At 44.7% G+C, this 25,257-nt stretch overlaps 1 protein-coding gene across 3 annotated transcripts in view; it reads left to right on the top strand.

The window, feature by feature from the left end:
• Positions 1–24,992, top strand: part of LOC121269153 (junction plakoglobin-like) — a 56,939-nt gene extending 31,947 nt beyond the window's left edge. For 2 of the 3 annotated variants that reach the window (XM_041173664.1, XM_041173665.1), the window contains 14 exons: positions 472–675; positions 1,949–2,202; positions 3,319–3,557; positions 7,388–7,589; positions 9,477–9,621; positions 11,031–11,134; positions 13,554–13,892; positions 15,303–15,458; positions 15,842–15,961; positions 17,208–17,358; positions 17,900–18,021; positions 22,191–22,227; positions 22,940–23,121; positions 24,455–24,992. In XM_041173664.1, coding sequence (XP_041029598.1) covers positions 480–675; positions 1,949–2,202; positions 3,319–3,557; positions 7,388–7,589; positions 9,477–9,621; positions 11,031–11,134; positions 13,554–13,892; positions 15,303–15,458; positions 15,842–15,961; positions 17,208–17,358; positions 17,900–18,021; positions 22,191–22,227; positions 22,940–23,097 — 2,223 coding nt within the window. In that variant the 5' untranslated portion in view covers positions 472–479 and the 3' untranslated portion in view covers positions 23,098–23,121; positions 24,455–24,992. The remainder of the gene's footprint in view (positions 1–471; positions 676–1,948; positions 2,203–3,318; positions 3,558–7,387; positions 7,590–9,476; positions 9,622–11,030; positions 11,135–13,553; positions 13,893–15,302; positions 15,459–15,841; positions 15,962–17,207; positions 17,359–17,899; positions 18,022–22,190; positions 22,228–22,939; positions 23,122–24,454) is intronic. The other variant, XR_005941313.1, reaches the window with a different exon arrangement.
• Positions 24,993–25,257: the final 265 nt, after the last annotated feature.

Below are 25,257 nucleotides of genomic sequence, written 5' to 3'. Positions count from 1 at the left end.
GGATGCTAAATGCAATTTTATTCCTTCGGTTGCTGAAGCCTTGTGATAGTAGCAGTCTGGAACATTCTATAAATGTACTCTCTTCAATCTGTTCCCCTTCCTCCTGAAACCTCCAGTTAAAACCCCACGTGCTTGAGGTCACCATACCTCCCGATTTTTGTCTTGCTCAGCCCAGAATCTGTTTTACTTTCTGTATACTGCACCTGGGAGCCTTTGGTCCTTTCCCCATTTAAAAAAAAAAATCTTCTTCAGTGGCGTGGGATTGTACAGTCTCTCGGGCGGGATTTCTGTAGCAGTTGTTTGCAACCGTCGAGTGTGGGTGTGTATGTGTTTCAATTTTCGTTGTCATGGTCACCTGACTGCCGATTTTTCTCTTCCAGTTGAAACTTGCCTGTGAGGATTATCGTCAAAAGATCAATAGATTGTCTCTGCCAACACTAAAGGCTTTTTATTTGTTTTCATTATTCACAGCGTGAAAAATGGAGAGTTACGATTCTGAGGCCGTCAGCAAGGTAACTCAGTGGCAGAACAGCTACATTGACTCTGGCATTCACTCAGGCATGAATACCAATGCCCCCTCGCTAAGTGGCAAGGGCAATCCTGAAGATGATGAAACATGGAAGCAGGGAAGCTATACAGTCACAACCACCACCTACACAACCACTCAATTGCCAGGTACGTGAGGGGTTTGAACTGCCTTCATGTAAATAAGTGGGTTTGGGGAGAGGAAGATTGAGAACAAGAAGTACTTGTGATGGTGCCCTGCTTTAGAGATCTGATTAATTGGACAATATAGAGGGAGAGAGCACTCAGGGTGGGGACAATGTGACACCAAAGTCTATTGTAATATTTGGATTTGCTATTGTGAGGTCAGAACATCTTTTACTGGATGAGCATATGGTCCCAGGTGCTGACACTAGCTTTAATACAAGCTTTGTGAACAATCCAAATTCTCCGAAAGCTATTGTACTTGGTGAACTGCACATCATGGAGGAAATCCTGATCTTCAGTGTACTACCCATTAGGGACTTCTGTGGACATTAGCACTTGTAATTCTGACGTAGAATTAAAGATGCCTGTGGAGCAAATGGAGCTGTACCATGCCCCATTAGTATCAGTGTGTTCAATGTTACTAACGGTCCAATATGTGCCACCTCCTGTGAGGTGACTTGTGATTGTGGAGCTGATGTGGGGTTTGGATAAACTCAGATAAGTGGAATCATTGATACTATGGTGTGTAAAGGTGGGAGATGGCAGAATGCTGGGGTGTTTGATCATGCTATTGGGAAGAGAAGGATTGCAGAGAGCTCACACATTGCCCATATGCTGTGTTGTAACACAAGGAAGCAATGAAAATAAAATGGGTACAACCTATGGAGGAGACGTGATAGGAAGTTCACCTTGTTAAGTGATGAAACGTGTCCACTGTATTTATCTGGGTAATACCAGTAGTGCTTTGAGTTCAGCTGCACATCATTACTCTGCCCAATTCAATTCTTATGTTGGTTATTCCTCCATGGTCTTGCCACTGCCTCTCTCTCTATAACCTCATCCAGCCTTAAAACTCCTTGATCTCTGTGCTCCTCTAATTCTGTCATCTTGCGTGTTGCTGATTTTAATTGCTCCACATTGACATCTGTCCTTCAGCTGCCTGTGTCCTAAGCTCTGGGATTCTAACTGTAAACCTCTCCACCTATCCTCCTTTTAAAAGACACTCCTTACGCCTATCTTTTTGATCAAACTTTGGATCATCTATCCTAATAGCATCTTATGTGGCTTGGTGTCAGTTTTCTGACTGACTGATTGTACTTGGGTGACGAGCCTTGGGTTGTTTTGCTATGTCAAGAGCACTGACTAAATACAAAGAAGGGGATATTTGGACCTCTGTGTCCTGGGTAACTGAGGCAGGTACTTTCTTCATAATGTGACCTATTCTTTAAACCTACAGATATGGAAGAGCAACTGGCCTCTACCCGTGGGCAACGTGTGCGTGCAGCCATGTTCCCAGAAACCCTGGAGAGTGGCACCCGTATCCTGTCCACCCAGATCGATCCCGGCCAGGAGACAAATGTGCAGAAACTGTCGGAATCTTCACAAATGCTGAAAGCCGCCATTGTCCAGCTCATCAATTATCAGGATGATGCGGAACTCGCGACTCGCGCCATTCCTGAACTCACCAAACTACTCAACGATGAAGATCAGGTAGAGTGTCTTAACAATGTATATAGCAACAGGAAGAGACTGTTCAGCCCCTCGAGCCTGCTCTGCCATTCAATTAGACCTTGGCGGACTTTTTAAAATATATTAACTCCTTGTTTAACCTAGCAAAAATATATAAACGCCTGTTTTGAAATTTCCAGTTGACCCTCAACTACACCAGCTTTTGGAGGAGTTGTTGGGGGTGGTGGTGGTGTTAGAGATTTCAACTCTCCTTTGTGTGAAGAAGTGCTTCCTGACATCACCCCTGACTGGCCTGACTCTAATTTTAAGGCTATATCCCCTTGTTCTGGACTCCCCCAGCCCCAATCAGGGGAAATAGTTTCTATCTATCCATCAATTCCTTTAACCATCATCTCAATTACATCAGCCTAGTTTATGCCACCTGCCCTCATAATTTAACCCTTTCAGCCCCAGCATCATTCTGGTGAATCTGCATAACACCTCCTTTGGGACAGGTGCATCATTCCTCAAGTGTGGTGCCCAGACTGAATACAGTTACACCAGGTGGGAGCTAACAAGAGCTTTATATAATTGTAACATGTCTTCTGGAATATGAAGGGATGGAAGTTTTGTAATGAAGGCCAACATTTCAAAAGCCTTTTAGAATTCTTTGTACTTGCCCAGTAGTTTGTGACCTTTGTGTTTTGATCGATAGATTTCTGCTCCTGCAATCTTCTTACCATTAAGAAAATCCCTTTCTGAAATTCAAAGTGGATGACGTCCTCTTTTCCATATTGATTTCCATCTGCCACCATTTTTCCCACTCACTGAATTTACCAGTGTCCCTTTGTAACATTTTGCTCGTATCCACACTGTGCTACCAACTGCAATTCCTCCTCTAACACTTGGTATAATCACCCCCACCCCCTGCCTAATGTCACCTTATGTGACTCAATTGCTGTTTCTGTCTGACTTACACTCCCTGGCACAAACTGCTACGTGAAAGGAACTGTATAAACTGCAGTTGTTGAGTTACGTGTGTCTGTTCCACGCTGGACAAGGTCATTATCAGCTGAGGACACCTGACCCCACTTCAATAAACTGCTGTTGTTGCCAGCAAGCGAATATTAACCCTTGTTTCTCCACTTTATGGTGTAGGTTATAGTGAGCAAGGCGACCATGATAGTTAACCAGCTGTCAAAGAAAGATGCCTCATGCCGAGCTCTGGAGCAGTCGCCCCAGATGGTTGCGGCAGTTGTCCGCACTATGCAGAATAGCAGTGACTTGGAAACAGCACGGCACGCTGCGGGTATCTTACACAACTTTTCTCACCACCGCGATGGTATGCTCGCCATCTTCAAATCGGGTGGGATCCCTGCATTGGTCAGGATGCTGAGGTATGTTCCAGATGTAGCTAGTATCTCGCTTTTCTGACTCTGAATTTATTTCCTGTATTGCCGCTTCCCTCGCCACCAACCCCCCACCCCAGCGCAACCTCTGTTCTGCCTCTTAAAGCACTCACATTTGTACAGTTGACTCTCTTTAGATGTGAGACTAGACTGGTTGAGTGTGCGGGTGACTAGATAATGATCCTGCTATTTTTAACCAGCTCTGCACCATCAGTGGATCTATCACATGGACCTGTTTGTTTGTTTCAGTACCACCTCACTCCAGGCTTTGAGCTCCTGACACTGCCTGAGAGTGGGGAAGGGGACTTTATCGACATCCCCTGAAACATCTAATCCACAGGATTTTGTGATGGTGGGGAAGAGAGGGGTCAGTATATGGTGGGAGGGTTGTGTTGAGGGAGCTGATGGAACCCAACCTACCCCAACTCCCTCAGTCCTATTGTGTTTCCATTAGTTCCTGCAGCCTCTGCCCACAGCGGGAGTGTGGTTACCTTGATCCACCCAAATGTCCGTTTATGTAAATTTTGCAAAGTCCAGCATTAAAATCAGCTACCTGGAAAGGCGATTGAAATAACAGGAGGAGACTGATAACGTGAATGGACAGGGTGTTATCCCTCTTAAGTGTGCTACTCGCTTAGATTGTGGGAAGCAGCTTCAGAAACAAAGCCATGACTTGAATTATTTGTGCAGTATAATAGGAGTATTCTCTTGAGCTGCCAGTGTCTGTTCTCCGTACCCCCTCATTCCGAGCTGCCACACCAGTGTATGCACTTTACGTAGCGTTTACAGCCAGTGTTTATGGTCCAAACAAACCTCCTCCCCCTCCCCCCCCACCATCTGTCTTCATCTCCCCATCAGCATAACCTTCTATTCCTTTCCTTGTGTTTATCCAGCTTTCTTTTAAATGCATCTATACTATTTGTCTCTCCCAATCATATTGGTAGCGAGTTCTACATTTTTGCCACTCTCTGGGTAAAGAAGTTTCTCCTGGATTCCTGATTGGATTGCCGGAAAAGCTAGCACACCATTCCAGTTCTGATCGTGAATGAAGAGCTCCCTAGGCTGGTTGGTCAATCGCTCAACTACGTGTGAAACCTCTCTCTACGCTAAACACTGTGTTAGTTCTAGCCCCAGAGACTGATAGTGCCAAACTGTGGGCAGCTTTGTGTCTGGATTTGGACCTTCTCAATATCCAAACCATTTCAGTTGGGAGAGCCTTCAGAATAAGGAGGGATTCTTGGCTCGGAGGGAAAGAGTGTTAGTAGACTGTAGGAGCCAGGTTTCTTGTCCTGCTCTTTTTAATCAAATATAACCTGATTTCTTCTGCAATTTGCCTTTAATGTACATTGATCTTCAATTCAAGTTTGGAGGAATTTTCCAGCCTTATTTATTCAGTTGTCAATAATTCGCTCAACTCTAGTACCATAGATCTCAGTGTATAAGTAGACTCAGTGTATAAGATGACCTATTTTTCCCTGCCCCAAAAATCATGTTTTGCATGTACTCGGCAAATAATTTGACCTCCTTGGCATTTAAGTCTTTTCAATCACAGCATGTTATACTCGCAATAGTAGTCGGCCTCAGTTTTTCACCCCACAAATGGATGTTTTCCTTGTTGGTACCTTATAAATGGGCACAAGGGATGAAGCAGATGATATGGGATATGTTGCAAAGATGCGAGGAAGTTTTAGACATGCCCACGTGGAGCAGACCCCATGTGACGAATGACAAAAAGAAACGAGTCTTTCACGCGAAAGATGTGTGAAGTTGATTTCAAGCTAAAAATCATAACATTTTCTAACTCGTCAAATAACTGTGCTGCAGTGAAGGAATTTTGATGTGGGAATGGAAGGAGGAGGAATCGGCCTGAAAAAGATGCCCAAGACCAAAGTCACTAGAGAGCAGGAGCCAGCTACTGGCCTGATCTTGAGAAGCATGAATTGGAATGGGTCCTCAAATTGGTAAAATGGTTACAAGTCACCAGAAATGCAATGTGTATATATGCACTAACGTGGGCCACATCAAACCAAATCCACCCAAGTTTTCAGAGCAACAGCTAGTTGGAGTAGCCACTTTATGGAATGAAGATATCTATAATTGCGGCAGAAGACGAAGATCACTGAGTCTACCAAAAGACCTTGATGTCAAAGTTACCAGTTTCCAGTAAAGCATCAGACAGTGACAAAAACATATGCACCTATTATGCCACATTGGCATCATGGATGAACTGCCCATGAATTTTGATACGCCCAGCAACCAAACTCAAGTGGGAAGTTTGGAAAACAGTTCTGCTGAAAACTACAGGACATGAGAAGACAAGATTCATGGTGGTACCCCCTCTGCATAGCCAATAAAATGAAATTAAAGCTCATGGTAATTTTCAAATGTAAAACTGTGCTGACAATCAAGTTCCCTGTAGACGTTTTTGTGCATGTCCATGACAATGGTTGGATGAATGAGTAAAGCTGTGGATTGATGAGGTGCAGTGGCCTACACAATGCAACTTATTAGTGTGGGACATAATCAGATCCCATATGACCAAGATCAAGAAATACCTGTGAAGAAGCTAATATGGGTCTGCGGGCACAGGGTGATGGGTGTGCACAGATCCTAACTTTCCCTCTGAGTGAGTTCCTTCCAGTGCTCGGTGCATGATCAATACATGGAATTGGGCATTGCAGTGTTACATTTGACACTTGGAGCTTATTATTGGAATACATGAGGATGTGACTCCATGCACTTAAGGGATGAACCCATATACAAGTTGCAGCTCATTCAGAATGTATCCTCACCTTTCGTGTGATGTCCTCCTCCCGCCCCCCCCCCCCCCCCCCCCACCCCCCCCCCCCCCCCCCCCCCCCCCACCGCACACAACTCCCCCTTGCCCCCAGCCTTACTAAGCTCCTCTGTGCGCCAGTGAATTGAGTTCGAGATCCTTGTCCTTGTTTTTGAATCTTACTGCATTCCTTGCCCAGCCTGTAGCAGCTATCTGCAGCACAGTCTTGTAGTGACTCTGTTAACAGAGAGCGAGGTCAAATCCCACCAGTGCAATGAAAGAATTTAAATTCTTTTTTTTTTCTGCAGCTCTTGGAAGTGATTATGAAGCTGTCAGATTGCCCTTAATTTAAAAAAAATCTGGTTCACTGTGGTGTTCCCTGGTATCCAGAGTCAGCAACTTTGGGAGGGAATGGGAGATTTCATAGGATCATAAATGATGCAGCAAAGACTCTGTTCAGCCCATCGTGTCTCTGCCAGCTGTTTGGTAGAGCTATTCAATTAGCTTTCTCTGCTCTTTCCCTACAGACCTGTAAATGTTTTACTTTCAAATATTTTTCCAATTCTCTTTTAAAAGTTACTATTGAATTTGCTTCCAGTTCTCTCAGTTGTGTTCTCGTGTCACCACTGTTTTGCCAATCACTTCAAATCTGTGCCCCTCTGGTTACTGACTCTCCTTCATGATTTTGAACACCTCTTAAAGTCCTTTTAGTCTTCTCTGCTCTAAGAAGAACAATCCCAGTTTCTCCAGTCTCTCCACATTAACTGAAGCTCCTGATTCCTGGCACCATTCTAGTAAATCTCCTCTGCATCCTCTCCAAGGGCTTGACATCCCTCCTAACATATGAGGCCCAGGATGAAATGCAAAACTCCAGCTGAGGCCTGACCAATGTTTTATAAAAGGTTTAAAGTAACTTGCTTTGTATTCCATTCCTCTATTTATAAAGCCAAGGCTCCCCTATGCTTTTGTAACAGCTTTCTAAACTGTGTTTTCACCCATTTGTAGGCTTTGCTGTTTACTGATGTGTCTGTTTGTTTACCAGCTCTCCTGTCGAGTCCATCTTGTTCTATGCCATTACAACCCTCCACAACCTGCTGCTGCACCAGGAAGGAGCAAAGATGGCTGTCCGTTTGGCTGATGGGCTCCAGAAGATGGTTCCTCTGTTGAAAAAGAACAACGTGAAGTTCCTTGCCATCACCACAGATTGCCTACAGCTTTTGGCTTATGGGAATCAGGAGAGCAAGGTGAGAGAGCTCTGGAGATAGGTTGGGGGGTGTTCTACGTTGGACCTTGGGCAGGGGGCTGTGGAAAGAAGGTGGACTGGGGTGAGCGGTGAGCCCACCTGTTTTTCAGTGATGGGGTTGGACATGGAGAGCACTCTCCTATTGGGTGGTACTGTTCTCAAGGTCTGATCTTGCCAATGGTGCAGCAGTGTCAAGAATGTGCAAAGCGAACGGACAGTGTGATGTAACCCCGTTCATTGAGGTGTGAAGATGAAGTATGAATAAGTGGAAAAACTGCAAAGTGAGGTGATTTGTCACTCAGTGTCAGTGAAGGTTCAGTTGGATCATAGAATACAAACAGGAACAAGGATAATTGAAAGATTAAGAGACTTGCATTTGTGTAGTGCCTTTCACCTGTTCAGGTCAGTGTTTTAGACTGCCACCATGTGAGAGAGAGGGAGAGTCAAGCATGTGACTGCCCATGTCACTGATACTTCATTGTCTACACAACTTATTAGCATATCTATTATGTTACCCATTACACTACAGTCAAGTAAGTACATTATAAAGTATAGTCACTCTTGTAATGCAGGAAGCATAGCAACCAATTTGCGCACAGTAAGCTCCCGCAAACAGCAATGTGATGATGGCCAGAATCATTTTTAGTAGTGTTAGTTGACGGATGAATGCAGGCAGGGCTTCGGGGAGAACTCATTGATTTCTCTGAATAGTGACTAGTTTATGTCCGCCTGAGAGGGCAGATGGGGCCTGTCATGAAGAGATATTAATGTCTATAATGTTACTGGAAATTATTTTTAAATTGGACATGTGGATATGTGTGGCTTAATTGGATTAAAGCCAGCTAGTCTGGGTGCTTTGATGTATAGTAATTTTGAGATGTTAATTAGATAAACATTAGTTAAAAGATAAAGTGCAATTTGCACTTTTAAATAAGCGATCCAAAAGAATGGGTAAAATCTTGCAACCAGTTGGGAGACACCAGGCAATGTGTAATGTTACTAATAAAATTGGTGGAATGAAAAGATTATTGTTAGGAGAGGTAAAATTTAAAAAAAACTAGTAATATAATGGAAAATTTACATTCAAAGGGGAAGCAAGGTATAAACAAAGGAGTTTGTGAGAGAGTCAGGCATTTAAGATCTAACCAGCCTGTAAGCCTACAACTGTCTGCAAAGGAACCAAATTGCAAGGGACTTCATTTTGAAGTCGTAAGGTCAAATGTGCTTTGCCTGGTGTCTGTTTAAAGTCTATGGGTTATTGTTGACTTGAAGATTTATCTGAGAGTGATTAATTTGGGGATTTGTTTAAAAGTTATTACAGTAGTAATTTGTAGACATGTGTACGTGTTTAATTAGTTAAATTAATACATGTTTAATTTAGTTTTATATAACAATAAACTCTTGAGGCTTGGTGGTTTTATTCCTGAATTCGGAGCTGCATCTCAAACATTCCAATTGAAAATATAGGTCATTGTTCAAGTTTCCCTCTGGGATTTTTACAATTCAGCCTTTACCAACTGCTGTATCATAACAGGGCCTTGCTTTGAGGTCTCAAGCGAAAGATGGCACCTTCAACAGTGCAGCACTCCGTCAGTGTTGTCACTGGTTGTTGGCCTCAAGACTCTGGAGTGGAACCTGAACCCACGACCTCTGACTCCAAAGTGAGAGTGCTAATCACTGACCATGGCTGGCACTAAGCTGGAACCTCCATTTTAATTGGGGGGGGGGGTGGGCGGGTTCTGGTTGGGGGCAGTGGGTGTACACGTGTCCTGTGGATTTGACCATAAACTGTTATTTTGTGTCTGACCATTCTGATTTAGCTTATGGCTGTTAGTCTGAGAATTGTTGAGTGAAAATCTGTAACCAGAGGCTGTTTTTGTTTGTGTAGCTGATTATTCTGGCCAATGGAGGTCCTGATGCCCTTGTTCATATCATGAGGACCTACAATTACGAGAAGCTATTGTGGACCACAAGCCGTGTATTGAAAGTTCTGTCTGTCTGTCCCAGCAACAAGCCTGCAATCGTTGAAGCTGGTAACTGCACATCTCTGAAACTCATTCCTCCCTCCATCCCATCCTCTGTCCTGACCATTCTTTATCTCCTCCTGTTCTGTTCCCCGCCCTGTTCATTTCCTGATTTGAATTAACTGCTTTCAGGGACTGTACTTAACCTGCTTGGACATTGATGAAAAAAAAACCATGGGGATTTTCTTGTTTTTCTTTTCTGGTTGGATTTGTGACAAACTGCAAAATGCCCAAGATTAATGCGTCTCAACTACACGAGTGTTCTGTTAGAACTATGCAATAAATAGGGGTGTTTCTAGAGCTGAGGGGATTATGGGTATTTTGCCACCATTATTGCCACATTGGTCAGCCAATGGCAAGGCCGTTGGAATGAAGATGAAACATCCCAGAATACAGCATAACCAAAGTTGGTGACTCTTCCAAGTAGTACCACGTGACTTCCCCATATCCCCATCCGTACCTCTTCCATTCATAGAACCACAAAACCCTACAAAGGGTAAAGATGAAGGTTCTAAGGGTGTTGGCCACCCTCTGGTACTAAACCCAGGCCATTCTGTCAGGTTAATGAACCACTCGAGCATTATATCTCTCGTGCCTATACTTCCAGCATGGAACTTCTGGGTGGCTGTAATGAGCAGAGAGCAGGAATGACTTTCCTCATTGACTTTGACTCCTGCTTTGGCAAGTTTGGTTTGCATGGCTTGGTACCATATAGGCTGTGCATTACATTGCTGAGCCAGGGATCTCAGCTGATCCATTTTCCTCTTTGGGGGAGGGCAGTCTGGTTGTGACACTGAGTTCCAGTAATGGGTAATATACACTCTAGCCTATAGATCCTGGGACAACAGAAAGGGTTTGGTAGAGTAGATGTAGAGATGATATTTCCACTTCTGGGGGAATCCAGAATGAGGGTTCATCAGTATAAGATTGGTTTTATTAGTAACTATCAGGAATTCAGGAGAAAGTTCTTAACCCAGAGTGTGGTGAGAATGTGGAACTCATGACCAGAGAGGTGGTTGAGGCAAATAGCCTCGATGCATTAAAGGAGAAGCTAGATAACCACATGATGGAGAATGGAATAGAAGGATATGTTGATGAGATGACAATGGGTGGGAGGAGGCTCATGTGGAGTCTAAACACTAGCAGAAACAAGTTGGGCCAAATGGCTGTGCTGTAAATTCTATGTAATAATCTCTCTTGTGTTGACATTCTCTTGGAGAGGGATCTTGCACAGGGCAGCTGGTTTCCATGGCCACAGAAGATGAAGAGCTGTTCTGTGTTATGAGATGTCCTATTGGATCACTGAACAGATGTCAGGTTACACAAGTTCAGCTGATGCTGTCAGAGCTCCAAGCTTAGTGGTTAGATTTCCAGCGTGCAAACCTGTTTCACTGAATTGAATTTCTTTTCTTGGACAGGGGGGATGCAGGCACTGGGCTCTCACCTGGGCAGCTCCAGCCCCAGGCTGGTTCAGAACTGCCTCTGGACATTGAGGAATCTCTCTGATGCAGCAACAAAACAGGTGAGGCCCTCAAACTCTGCTACTAACCTGAGAAGTATTTTTGAGAAGTGTATCCACTGTTGTAACGTAGAGGATGTGACAGCCAATTAGTGTACAACAAGACCCCACTGATTTCATGAGTGGATAATGTGTCGTGGGCATTGAGGAATAAATGATGGTTGTGATTCTGGGACATTCTCAGCTCCTCCTCCCTCGAATAGTGCAGTGGGATCTTTTATGTCCAGCCAAAAGTGCGGCACTCCCTCGGTATTGCATTGAGTGTGTCAGCCTGCATTCCGTTCTCCAGCCTCTGCAGTGGGACTTGAACCTATAACCTTCTGATTCCGAGGTGAGTGCACTGCCCACTGAGCCACTGCTAACCCTTTCAGCCTGGATTATTTGCTCAAGTCTCTGGAATTAAGTAATAACTGCGTTTTTGTCCAGTGCTGTGTTCAGCATTTTAACCATTCCTTGGGGCTCCTCAAATCTGGGTCACATGCATTGTCTCTTGAGCAATTAGACCATTAAGGTTTCCAGCACAGTAAGTGGCCAGTCAGACCATCAATTATGTGCTGAACCTTTGTTAGAACAATTCAGAACTAATTCCACTGCCCTCCCCTCCTCATAGACTTGTATCTTCCTTCACCTCAAATGTTTAGTCAAATTTCTAATACATTTCTGTTGTCTCTGCCTCAACCACGTCCAGTGACAAAGCCCTTGTTCTGTGGCCCAGCAACCCTCTGACAGCATTATCTCAGTGATCCTTCATCACTGACTCCCCTATTCACTCTATTGAAAACCTTCATAGATTAAAATTCCTATCTAATCTTCTTGTAGCTTTCTCTTGCTTGAGTGGGGAGATGGTGGCATAATGGTCATGTCACTGGACCGGTAATCCAGAGTCCAGAGCTAATGTTCTGGGGACATAGTTCAAAATTCCACTCCAGCAGCTGGTTGAATTTAAATTCCATCATAAATCTGGAATATAAAGCTAGCCTCAGTAATGGTGACCATGGACTATCATAAATTGTTGTAAAAACCCATCTGGTTCAGTAACGTCCTATGAGGAAGGAGATCTGCCATTCTTATCCAGTCTGGCCTGCATGTGACTCCAGACCCACAGCAATGTGGTTGACTCTTAACTGCCCTCTGAAACGGCCCAGCGAGCCCCTCAGCTCAAGGGGCAGTTAGGGATGGGCAACAAATGCTGGCCTTGTCAGTGATACTCGCATCCCAAGAAAGAATAAAGGAGAAAGTACTTAAAGTGTCTCCAATCGATGATATTTGTCAGGTCACCATTACTGAGACTAGCTTTATACTTATTGCAGTCTATCCAAATCCATTTTTCCCATTAGTTCTTGTACTCTCTTTATGAATGCCTTTGGCCTTTTTATGGCTTTACCCACCTGTGTTCCCACTTTGAGGAATTTATATTTCATGTTGGGTCTCCGTTCACCCTCGCCATCTGTGTTTTTCCGTGTTTTCACTCTCCTGTTCTTTGCTAGAATTTGGGGATGAAACAGTGGGTGCAAAAGCATATTGGTTTCAGCAATGTTGTATTGGTGAAGATGCAGCTGTCCTGTGAAGGAGAAGAGGGGAGGGTGGATGAGCCATGGGATGACCGGGTGGAGGGGGCCGGTATGGTGGTAAACTTGGGGTTGACAGGGTATGAGTTCACAGCTGGGACTCCGTGCAAAGCAGTCTTTGTACTGCAATTGTGTAAATGAATGTTAACCTGAGTCCTGGAAAATTGGAGAATGCTTTCCTTGGGGGGGGGGGCATTGAGGCTGTTGTGTTTCTGAGTAGGTGCAGAGTGAGACTTCAAGTGGGAAGAGGAAATGGAAATACCTCCTCACCTTTTCCAGGTTCTGGTAGGACATTTGTGGGTGTTGTTGATATCTGTGCTCAGTGTGGGTGCGACTCTACTCGGACACTCAGATGTACAGGTGATCAGATAGAGCTTTTTATAATTATGAATGGATTGGACCGGATAGCTGTGGAGAAAACATTTCCAAAACTATGTGCCGTTAATACAAAGATGGTTATTAATAAATCCAGTAGGGAAATGAGAAATGTCTTTACCCAGAGAGAGGGTTAGAATGTGAACTCAGTACCACAGGAAGTAGTCAAGGTAATGAAAATAGCTTGGATGCTTTTCATAAGGAACTATTGAGGATATGAGAGAATAGGGAACAGGAAGGTAATCTAAACATAAGCAGGAACAAGAGTTGGCCGTACAGCCCATCGAACCTCCTCTGCTAATTAATCAAAGGCTGAGATGAGGTAGATGGAATGGGAACACCACAGAATGGTTCGGCTGAATGACCTGTTTTAATTCAATGGTTAAGTTTGATATTTTGCACATGTGAGTACCTGGTAGAACCGTTCATGAAGATGTGAATTGGATAATCACTAATCCAAGGTGTATTTTTGTCTGCAGGAAGGGCTAGATAACCTTCTCGCCACCCTGGTCCAGCTTCTGCCTTCAGATGACATTAATGTGTTGACGTGTGCCACTGGCATCCTCTCTAATCTCACCTGCAACAATGCAAGGAATAAGATGGTGGTGTGTCAGGTAGATGGTATCGAGGCCCTGGTCCACACAGTACTGAGAGCGGGCGAGAAGGAGGACATCACCGAGCCAGCAGTCTGTGCTCTCCGGCATCTCACCAGCAGACACCCAGAGGCTGAGATTGCCCAGAACAAAGTGCGCTTCAATTATGGCATTCCTGCCGTGGTCAAACTTCTCAATCAGCCCTTCCATTGGCCACTGATAAAGGTGAATAGGTGCTCAGAGCAATGGTAACCGTGATTTCAGCAGCGGTGGTTCTGATGCCAGGGGGCTGTTCTACATGGGGGTGGGGGTGGAACGTGATGCTCGCTTGGTGTAGGGCGGCATTGTGGCGGGGGTGGGGGGGAAATGTGCTGGGCAGATGGGGGGCCCAATCTGTTGCAGTGTTGAGCTGGGACTGTGGAACCCAGGCAGTTTATTCAGATGCAAATTTGTGTTTAATAATGGAGTGGGTTTGTACTGGACTATCAGTGGTTGAAGAGTTCACATCCCTTTGGGGTAGATTGAGGAACTGAATTGAATGAACCTGATAAATTATTATATAAGACACAAAATGTTTGCTAATGTCCTTGAGGGAAGGAAACCTGCCTTCCAGTGTCTGTCTGACTTGTGACTCCAGTCCCATATTGTTTTAAAATTCATTCTCGAGATGTGGGCATCGCTGGCTAGATCAGCATTTATTGCCCATCCCTAGTTGCCCTTGAGAAGGTGGTGGTGAGCTGCCTTCTTGAACCGCTGCAGTCCATGTGGTGTAGGTGCACCCACTGTGCTGTTAGGGAGGGAGTTCCAGGATTTTGACTCAGCGACAGTGAAGGAACAGCGACATTTTTGTTCCCTTGGCAAGATGGAGATGGGCAATAAATCCACCATCAGTCATGTCACCTCCCATCCTAAGAAGAAACATTTGATTTAAATGCCATGGTATGTGCAGGTGGTTAGAAGCCTGGACATACTCAGTGTGAATGTCCGTCAGAAGCTTTCGCCTGTTGTGCAGCTGTATAATCACCCACTGGGGAGGGGAGTGGGGAACTGGTAGGGATCGGAACTTGACCACATGACCAGCTGAGCCTCCACATCAACACAACGGAGGATCGGGTAAAAACACAAGAAATAGGAGCAGGAGTAGACCATGTGGCCCATTGAGTCTGCTCTGCCGTTCAGCACAATGGTGGCTGATCCTGGGCACCAACTCCACTTTCCCATCCGCTCCCCATTTCCCTTAATTCCTTGAGAGCAAAAATCGGTCTATCCCACCCTTAAATGTATTCAATGATGGAGCATCCACAACCCCCCTGGGGTAGAGAATGCCAAAGATTCAGAACCCTTTGAATGAAGTAATCCCCCTTAGCTCAATCCTAAATAATTGGCCCTCTATCCTGAGACTGCCCCCAAGTTTTGGATTCCCCCGACCGGTGGAAACAACCTCTGTGTCCACTCTATCAAAGCCCCTGAGAATCTTGTAGGTATTGGGCAGACCTGAGGCCGTTCCTTTTACAAGGTTGCAAACTTAAAAGAAGTGTCTGTTGTGCTGTTTCTGCATGTTCACCTTCAAAATGATGGAATCTGTAATTTAATTTCTGTTTTCTATTTCCCTTTCCACTACCCCCCCCCTGCCAGGCCACTGTTGGACTTGTCCGTAACTTGGCGCTGTGCCCAACTAATCACGCTCCTCTACGGGACAGTGGTGTCATTCCCCGACTTGTCCAGCTCCTGGTGAAAGCTCACCATGAAACACAGCGACAAGTGTCTGGAGGTGGCCAACAGCAATACATGGTATGTAAAAATTGATTCCAGGCACAATGTCTTTCCACCTACCCCTCACATCCCCTCCCTTATGTGGCTCACATGTGAGCCGTGTTTGTGCTTTACTTAAAAATTTTCAACTGTTTAAATTTTTTGCCGTGGTGTTTGCAGAGATTGGGCTCAGCTGTGATACCTTCAGTGGGTGAATAGCTGACTGTGGGTGCCTAGGCAACTAAATTGGCCCCCTTTGGGGGAGACCTTGAAGCTGCTGTTCTTGTTACCCAGAGTTATCAGCACTTTTACAGGTTGGGGGGAGAAAGTAGAAATAGACGACAGCGAAAAGCACTTTGTGTGCGTGATGGATGCCTGTGATTTGCAGCGTCTGTACTGACCTGTGACCTATGACCCACCAGGACGGAGTACGAATGGACGAGATCGTGGAAGGCTGCACGGGAGCGTTGCACATTCTTGCTCGGGATCACATCAACCGGGCTGAAATCACCCGGCTCAACACAATTCCACTATTTGTCCAGGTAAGCTGCGGGGTCTGGTAAATCAGAAGCCCCCCCACTCTTTCCTTTCGCACCTTCCACAATCCCCAAGTTCAAACAGGACGTGGAATGTGATTGAAAGAAAGAGTTTGCATTTATGTATTACCTTTCACATCCCAAAACAATTTATAGCCAGTAAAGCCTATCTGATGTGTGGTCAGGGACTGTACTGTCTCCCATCCTCTTAAGTGGCAATTCGCACAATTCTACATTCTGTGATTATATATTAAAATATACTCCCCATTGAGGAGAGTTCAATAGATTTATCCCTTATCATTAACTTTGTTTATCATTACTTAAATTATTTTTTGCATTCACCAGTAGTGTCTCTAATCATTAGATTTACTCTTGTAGAATATGAGTGCTCCTCTATCAAGTGAAACTTGGATTATAGCTTTGACTGGTATGGAGTAATATCAAATCAACCTTCATGCTTTCCTCTGAAACTGTTTTCCCCATATTGCTAGGTGATTTCAGTTCCTGTCTTTTAAGCTAATTGTCACTTCATCCTGAAACTGAGCATTGCTGCAAAGTTACTGACCCCACTGATAGTTTACACTGACTTATGTTTCCAGTTAAGCTGGAAGTTTAAAGATCCTGAGGGGCCTGAACAGGGTGGATTGGCGAGGATGTTTCCTCTTCTGGGAGAATCTAGAACTTGGGGGCCACTGTTTAAAAATTAAGGGGTTGCTTGTTTAGGACAGAGATGAGGAGAAATTTTTGGAACTCTCTTCAAAAGGCAGTGGAAGCAGAGTCCTTGAATGTTTTTAAGGCAGAGCTAGATAGATTCTTGATTAACAAGGGGGTGAAAGGTTATCCGGGGTAGGCAGGAATGTGGGGTTGAGGGGATATTCAGATCAGCCGTGAGCAGGCTCAAGGGGCAGAGTGGCCTACTCCTTCTAATTTGTACATTTATGTAGCAGTATAACATTAAATAATTAGATTAACCCTTTCTTTATACCTATTGTCAATTGTTTTCCAGCGAATCTCACTGGAAGCTCTGTGGGCATGGGTTGAAGACACAAAAATGGGCTTCCCATCTCCCCCTTCAACCCACGGTCAAACAAACTAGATACGTGTGGACTGGGGTGGGGTGGTAGGATGATTGGGTTCTATCAGGAGTGAAATGACCCCTTGAAAGTGTTAAATCGTTGTCTCTTAGCAAGGGAGTTTATATATGGATTTCCATGCTGTCTGGTGACTGAGCTGAATGTTCTTCTCCCTCCAGCTTCTGTACTCTCCTGTTGAAAACATCCAGCGTGTTGCCGCTGGTGTCCTGTGTGAGCTCGCGCAGGACCGGGAAGCAGCAGAGATAATCGACCAAGAGGGAGCCACAGCGCCCCTCACTGAGATGTTGCACTCCTTAAACGAGGGTATTGGTAAGTGATGTTCTCCCGGCGACACCCGTTGTCACCCCTGGGATATAAAGGGGCGGTTGTTAGGGGAGTGTTAGTCAGGGCAGCAGTGAGAGAGGGCATGAGAGGGACCACAACTGATCTCTCCGCCTTTGGACAGGACAAAAAAGTCAGCCAGGGCTTCTCACCACTGATCAGCTTTGAAATGCCTTGTTACAAAAGGAATTAAGCAAAGTCGAATGAGTTCTGAATGGGGCCCCATCTGAACCCCTGAACACTTTGATAAAAATGAGGGAGAAACAAACCAGTTATTCTGAGGGTTAAATGAAAGGGGGCAAGTGAAGTATGTGGAGTATAAACACTGATGTGAATCAGTTGTTTCGCTGCTGTACAGGCTATGAACCTGTGACCTGTTGTATGTCCGTGTCTTGTGTTCTTTCTGGGCATGCTCACGCTCTCGCTCTGAGGCTCGCTCTCACACGTTCTCTTGGGTGCCGTGGATTTCTTATTTCTCTATGTAAGCGCTGGTCAGGTGACTTGTTGGCCCTTTCTCTCTGCTCTGTAGCCACCTATGCTGCTGCTGTTCTGTTCCGGATATCGGAAGACAAGCCTCAGGATTACCGGAAGCGCCTGTCGGTTGAATTGACTAGCACGCTCTTTAGAAATGACCCAGAGGCCTGGGATGTGGTACGTACTCTAGATCAAACCCCACTCCCTGACACCACATAGTAGACTTGTTAGCAAGATTTAATCCCTAAAGGAGCAGCGGCTGCATGGATAAATTGCCTAGGAGACAGAGTGAATGATTCTTTATTTCAGATTGGGGAAAGTAAAAGGTTCGGCATTAGGACCGATATTCAAAACACAGGGTGGCTGGCGAGTGAATTCACTCTGAAAACTTCAAGTAGCCTAGGGAAAGTTAAAGACTGGGGCAAAAAATTCAAGATAGGTCATTCCAGCACAAAGTACCTTACATTGTGGTTCTCCCATAATCCAGATGGGGCTGAACAACTGCAGGTGTCTCGGTGAGAGTGGGAAGACGATGCAGTTTGATTGATGGAACAGCAAACGTGGGAGGGACAGAACCTGAGGGGCTACTTCCCCAGTCGGATATTTATTTTCCCCCCCTATGCTGGCCGCTCCAGCTCCTCCAATCACAGGTTCCCTCCCTCCTGCCCTTGTTGCTCCTCCAGAGACAGAATCTATGATTGGAGGAGCAACTTAGGGTGGGAGGGAAGGAGTCTGTGATTGGAGGAAGTGGAGCAATTATCCTGGCTGGACCTGGCTGCCGCCAGCACACCGGAGACTTTCGGCTGCACCGTCACCAATCGCGTCGAGAGGAGGCTGAGGAAAAGAAACCGAAAACAAAGAGGGAGGGAGGAAGGAGGCAGCCTGAAACTCAGCAATGAGGCCGGGAGCAGGGCCTGTGGGAGCCACTGCTCAGCCTGGCGCTAGCCCAGATCCGGCTGCCACCCACACAGGCGGCTGGGGCTCAGGACTGACCTTTCACCTTTTTTGCGGTGACAGTGACAGAGCACGGGTGAGTTTGTAGCCTGTCACTGTGAAGCAAGGTGAGAATTGGTGAAAATTCTCAGAAGGTGCTGGCTGATGGGAGGGTGGGGGTTTTGGGTCTGGGGGGATCCCTTAAAGTATCTGCCATCCAGTAAACACGGACTTAAACTTGCTGATGCTTCCTAAAGCTAATCCCACAAAAAAATCTCTGAAATGTGAACAGTAAAGCTTTTTGTAGAAAGGGAAAAAGTTGGTATTGACATAACGATATCAAAATGATAGCTTTATGATCACTTGGAAGTATGTTCTATTTGAATTCCTTTTGATTTTACTAAATATTGATTGTCCCCAAACAGCTCCACTTGAGTGTAAAACACCTGTCTTTAATTGTGATTCTTTGTCACATGTTAAAAATAATGTTCCTTTGGTCCATCCTATCTGCCTCATTGAAGTGTGGATGATCATGCGAGGAGGTACATTACCTTGGGATAAGTCACTGAAATAGCTCATTGCTGCAACATTAATTTGTGTGCAATCCCCTGGTTGCACAGTTGGACTTTTGGAAGTCAGTAACCTGATGTCGTCTTCAGCGCTCACTTTAAAAAAAATGTTGAGGGAACAGAAACTTGAAATTGACAGAACAAAACCAACAAATGTTGGAGAGCGCTAATTGCTTACAATTCATTTTGAAAAGGGGCTGCAGGTGTGAGACTCGTTCCCAATAAGCTACCTTCTGCCAAGGAGTTAGAGTTTACATTTTGGGAACAGAGTAGTGAGATTTATAACAAGTATATTAACGGAGACATTTGTAAAATGAGTTTATAGGAAACTGAATACCAGGACCTGGCTAACAGGTTCCAAGTTAAAAGATTTAATAATACATATTTATATGTACAGCCTTTGGTATTTGTGTTATCTATCTAAAACCTTTACCATTATATTTATGTTGAATTTTTTTAATGTTGCTACGTGGCTGCATCACCAAATAAAGGAGTCAGTGAAAATGAAAAGGGCGACCCTGAAAATCAAAAGATAACCCTCGAAAATCTCAAAATCCTGAAAAAATATTTTGACCCCCTGATTAGGACCATTTTTTAAAATATAACTGGACGGGGCATAATTTCAAAGTTTGCAAATGATGCAAAAGTCAAAAGTAGTAAAGAACGAAGAGGATACTGACGGGCTTCGGGAATATATTGACGGGCTGATAAAATGGGCTGAAGCGGTAAATTAAATTTGATGTCGAGAAGTGTGAAGTAATTCATTTTGGTCGGAAGAATAAAGAGAATCAATTTAAATGAAACGGCACAATGCTAAAGGGGGGTAGGAACAGAGACATTGAGTGTAAGTACACAACTTTTTGACGGGGTCAGGACAAGTTGAGAAGGCTGGTAATTATACGGGATCCTTGTCTTCACAATTAGGAAGTGCAGAGTAAAAATCGCAGGGAATTTATGGCAAATTACCTGGAGTGGGCGGGTTGTCTTCTGAGGAAAGGTTGGACTGGCTGGGCTTGTACCTCCTGGAGTTTAGCAGAGTAACAGGCGACGTGATTGAAACATGTAAGATCCTGAGGGGTCTTGACAGGGTGGATGTGGAGAGGATATTTCCTCTTGTGGAAGAATCTAGAACTAGGGGTCACTGTTTAAAAATAAGGGGTGGCCCATTTAGGGCAAAGATGAGAATTTTTTTTCTGAAGGCTGAGAGTCTTTGGAACTCTATTCCTCATAAGGTGGTGGAAGCAGTCAGTGTGTTTGAATATTTTTAAGGCAGAGCTAGATAGATTCTCTATTAAACAAGGGGGTGAAAGATTATAGAGGGTAGGCAGGAATGTGGAGTTGAGGTTACAATCAGATCAGCCATGATCTTGTTGAATGGAGGAGCAGGCTCGAGGGGCTAAGTGGCCTACTCCTTCTAGTTTGTATGTTCGTATGTAAGTCTTTATAAAACACTGGTCAGGGTTCAGTATTGTGTTCACTTCTGGGCACCGTAAGATGGCAGGACCTTGGAGAAGGTGCAGAGGAGATTTACTAGAATGGTACCAGGGATGCTGAATTTCAGTGACATGGAGAGACTGGAGAAGCTGGGATTGCTCTACTTAGAGCAGAGGAGGTTAAGAGGAGATCTGATAGATGTGTTGAAAACTATAATAAATTTTGATAGAGTAAATAACGAGAAGCTGTATTCACAGGCAGAAGGGTTCGTAACCAGAGGAGATGGTATGATGGGCTAAATGGCCTCCTTCTGTTATATAATTCTCTTCTTTTCCAGAAGCCATTCTTCTGGTAGGATCCTGGTTTGAGGGGTGGGGAAGAGAAGGGTACTGCTGAAAGGATAAGCATGCCTGGCACCACTTTGCTAATGAGACATGCTCATATGAAAGAAAAAACTTGCATTTCTATAATGCCTTCACAACCTTGATCTCCCATAGCACTTTAAAGACAGTGAGGTATTTTTGTTAATACAACCACTGTTATAATGTAGGGAATGTGGCAGCCAACTTGCATACCCTTTTGCCAGCACAATCAGCAATGCGATAAGGTCCAGATAACCTGTTTTTATTGATGTTTGAGGGATAAATACTGCTCAGGATACCAGGGGAAACTCACCCAACTCTTATTCAACAGTGGAGGCTGAGTCATTGAATATATTCAAGGCTGAGTTATATAGATCCTTGATCTACAAGAGAATCGAGGGTTCTGGTGAAGGGGGCTGGCAGGAAAGTGGCGTTAATACCACAATCAGATCAGGCATGATCCTATTGACTGGCAGAGCCAGCCTCGAGGGGCCGAATAGCTACTCCTGCTCCTATTTCTTATGTTCTTATTGTGCAATGGGGTCTTTTAAATACTGAGAGGGCAGGTAACGTCTCAGTTTCTCATTCCAAAGGTAGCATTCAGTCAGTACTGCATTAAAGTGTCAGCTTAGATTATGGGCTCAATTCTCTGGAGTGGGACTTGAACTCTCAATCTCCTGACTTAGTCAGGGGTGCTACTCACTGAGCTTTGGCAGTAAAAGTTAACCTGAAATCCTGTTGTGTAATGAGAGTTGAGCTTTCAGTGGAAGGATTGATGGAGGTGGTGGACTGTGGGGGGGGACAGTGGAGTGAAGGAGGATGCTGTCGGGAAGACATGGGTGTTCTGTCATAAGCTGCTCTTAACTGGACAACTTGAATTCTTGAATGTGGTGTTGAGAAGTTAAATTGCCAGAGCAGTGCTGCCTGGGGGTGGGAGTCAGAAGGGGATATGGAGGGAGCTGGAGGATAGGTTGGAGGGGATGAGGGAAGAGGTCGAGTAGGCACTCTTACTGGGCTCCTGCTAATACTTGCCCTTTATCCTCCCCAGGCTGAGCGACTGATGGCTGCAGATGCTTATCACGATGGTAAGTGTAAGGAGCGATGGACATATTTGATTGAAGAATCTCGCTTAAATGTTCCTGGTTCCCTATAGGATTATAGTCTGTGTCTGCCTGTTGGTATTATCTCACATCTTATGCATTAATATCTATTGATAGATATTGGCAGATAGATAAACAAATATACGTCGCAGGCAAGTTCGCAGCCCATTCTATTGTATCTCAGTAGAAAGGGGTGTGTACTTGGCTGTGTGTATCAGTGCCTGTGCATATGTGTAATATTTGTGTCTCAGTTTTAGGACTGACATTCAATAACTCATGTCCGGATGCCATGTGCGCACAGTGTGTGACCGGAGCTGCTTGGCACAGGGTGGGTGGATAGTTTGAGAATAGGTTGACCCTCCCCTTCCATGGAAGAGAGCATCTTGGGAACACACTATGCTGCAGAGCCTGAGAGTGACTGACATTTGTACTCAACTTGCCAGTCACGCTCCGTATTCAGTGCTCTGGAGTGGAGGTGTTTCTGGGACTTGAGTATTTTAGCAGCATGTAGAAAAGATCCTGAAAGAATTACAATTGAACAATCCCAGGACTTGTTAGCAGCCCCAGAATCCTTTGGAGCAAAAACATATTAATGGGAGAGAGATGAGGTTCCTGAATGTTGTTGGTTTGGCTCTGACAGCACTGATGGTATATTATTTGTTTGTACCTTTTTTTTTAACACATCTGACTTGAAAAGTACTTCTCCCTCCACCTGCTGAGTCCAGCGTGCATTATGGAAACCCAGAGGCTGAGCTGGACGTGGACCATGAGCTGATGAATGCTCCTGATGGGCTGTACTCAATGGGCAGACACGTGTCAGTACCAGATATGGATGAACACTTGTGTCGAAGGTAGACGTCACATGAATCATTCCACAAGGTATGAACAGCTTCTGGCGGAATTCTGGCAATTTTGCAAAAGCCAAACCTTATTTTGGCACCGAGTTGCCCATATTCATGAGAGTGGGACCAGTTGGATAACTCTTTCACAGCACAGGCATTATGACGGCCTCTTGTGCTGAAAAATCTAAGACATTTTGAGGGAATATAAATTTTCTGTAATAAAGTATACCAGACAACATCTCCCCTTAAGCCTGTATGGGATCAGAACCCGATTACTGTACTTCAAGTTTCCTAAACTTAAACACTGTAACTTTGGTGCTTTGGATTCTTCTCACTTGGAGAGGGTGACATCCACCTGCAGCTGGATGTGACATTTAGGATGAACACCAGATATTTATAGCATCTGTCATACCCTCACAACAGCCTCAAGCATTTTACAGGCAATGAAACATTTATGAAGTGTAGTGACTTCTGCAAGGTAGGAAACATGGCAGTCAATTTGCACAGAACAAGCTCTCACCAATATCAACTTAAATGCACAGGTAGTCTGTTTAGTGATGTTGGTTGAGAGATAAATATTGGCCAGGAGCTGTGAGGTGGGGGATTACCCCTACACGTCTTCAAAATCGTGACCATGGGATCTCAGTTGAATAGATGGGGTTTAATGCCTCATCTGAATTATGGTGGTGCCTCTGACAGAGCAGCATTCCCTCAGCACTGCCCCTGGGAGTGTAAGCCTCCGATTAGGGGTTCAGGGTTCTGGAGTGGGGCTTGAACCCATGGTTGCTTGAGGTAAGAGTACTCCACACTGAGCCTCGGTTAACATCACCCAACATTTAGTAAAGAACCCCAACTCTATTCTTTACCCCTGGTCTGGGAGTGGAGGGGTTGTCCTGATTTGCCTGTAAGACTCTGGATTAGGACAAAGGAGGCACCAACCGGAGTTTTGTGTTCTTCCACTAATGTGTACAGACCTCTAGCAAGTGTTTGTACCCATGCTGCACAAGGTCAGGTTCGGCCATGGCCACAATTCTCTTTACAGCCAAATAGCCTCAGCTTACACTTGATGAGACACCACCTTGTGTCCGTGGCGCCGCCATCCCTGCTGAAACTGTAGCCTAAAAACAGTCAATGCTTTCAGGGTTAGACAGGGGGAAAACTAAAAAGCCAGAAAATGAGATGGATGCATTACTCCTGCACTACAAACATCTGTGACTGTAGCTGGATGATTCCTTTGACTCTGCTGCTCAATGTGAAGATGACTGGCATGAGGAGTAATTGGGCCAGGAGCTGAGCATTCTCACTAATAGTTTTTTTTTTGAATGCTTTTTGTGTTGCTGATTCTGACTTTGATCTTTTGCCATTGACAGCCTTGAACTGCGGTTGAGGCTCAGGAGAGATCAGCGAAACTGCTTTTAACAGAGTGTTGGTGAGGCCAGAGACTGGGATGTTGAATAGAAGTGCCTAACGCATCAAGGAAAACCTGCGGGAAGCATTATCAGAAGCCTTTCAGTGTGGGACTAATTGAGGAAATTTTTGGTGTCAGGAAAAATTTCAGTGAGCAAACTCCAATCCGTCTAAAGGTTTCAGTTCTGTTTAACCAGCTTCTCTATAACATGATCTTCAAAGGAAAATATCCTTCTCTGGAAAACCCTTTTCTCAGCTGAGACAGCTACATTTTACCAAAGCATTTTTTTTTAACCAGCTTGATTCATGTTTTAGAAATGTTAGGGTTACATTTATGTAAACTGCTTTGACTCTTTCTTTCTAGTTAGCACAGATTAAGTGAGTGTCCTGTGAAGACAGCTGCTGCACGCTACTTGGTGAGCTTCTAATTCTTCTGTACCAGTCCCCAAGGGATTCGCTAAAAGCATCAAAAATAAACTTTCATTCTCAATCTGTAATTTACACTTGCCTTGCTAATGTTTCACTACTTGGAGATGAGAGGAAATTATTCTCCTGGGAGAGTGAGAATCAATAAGTGATGATCAGGAAGTTTCTTTTTGCTGAATTAATTAACTTAAATTTTGCAGATGAACCCAGTGGACATAGAATGTTAAATGAATAGAGAGGGGTTAAGAATCTCTCTGTGTCTCTGTCTCGCTCTCTGTGTCTCTGTCTCGCTCTCTGTGTCTCTGTCTCGCTCTCTGTGTCTCTGTCTCGCTCTCTGTGT

The sequence above is a fragment of the Carcharodon carcharias genome, chromosome 23 (genome assembly GCF_017639515.1).
Source record: "Carcharodon carcharias isolate sCarCar2 chromosome 23, sCarCar2.pri, whole genome shotgun sequence".
In the NCBI taxonomy this organism is placed as follows: Eukaryota; Metazoa; Chordata; class Chondrichthyes; order Lamniformes; family Lamnidae; genus Carcharodon; species Carcharodon carcharias.
This window is presented reverse-complemented; position numbering and strand designations above follow the sequence as displayed.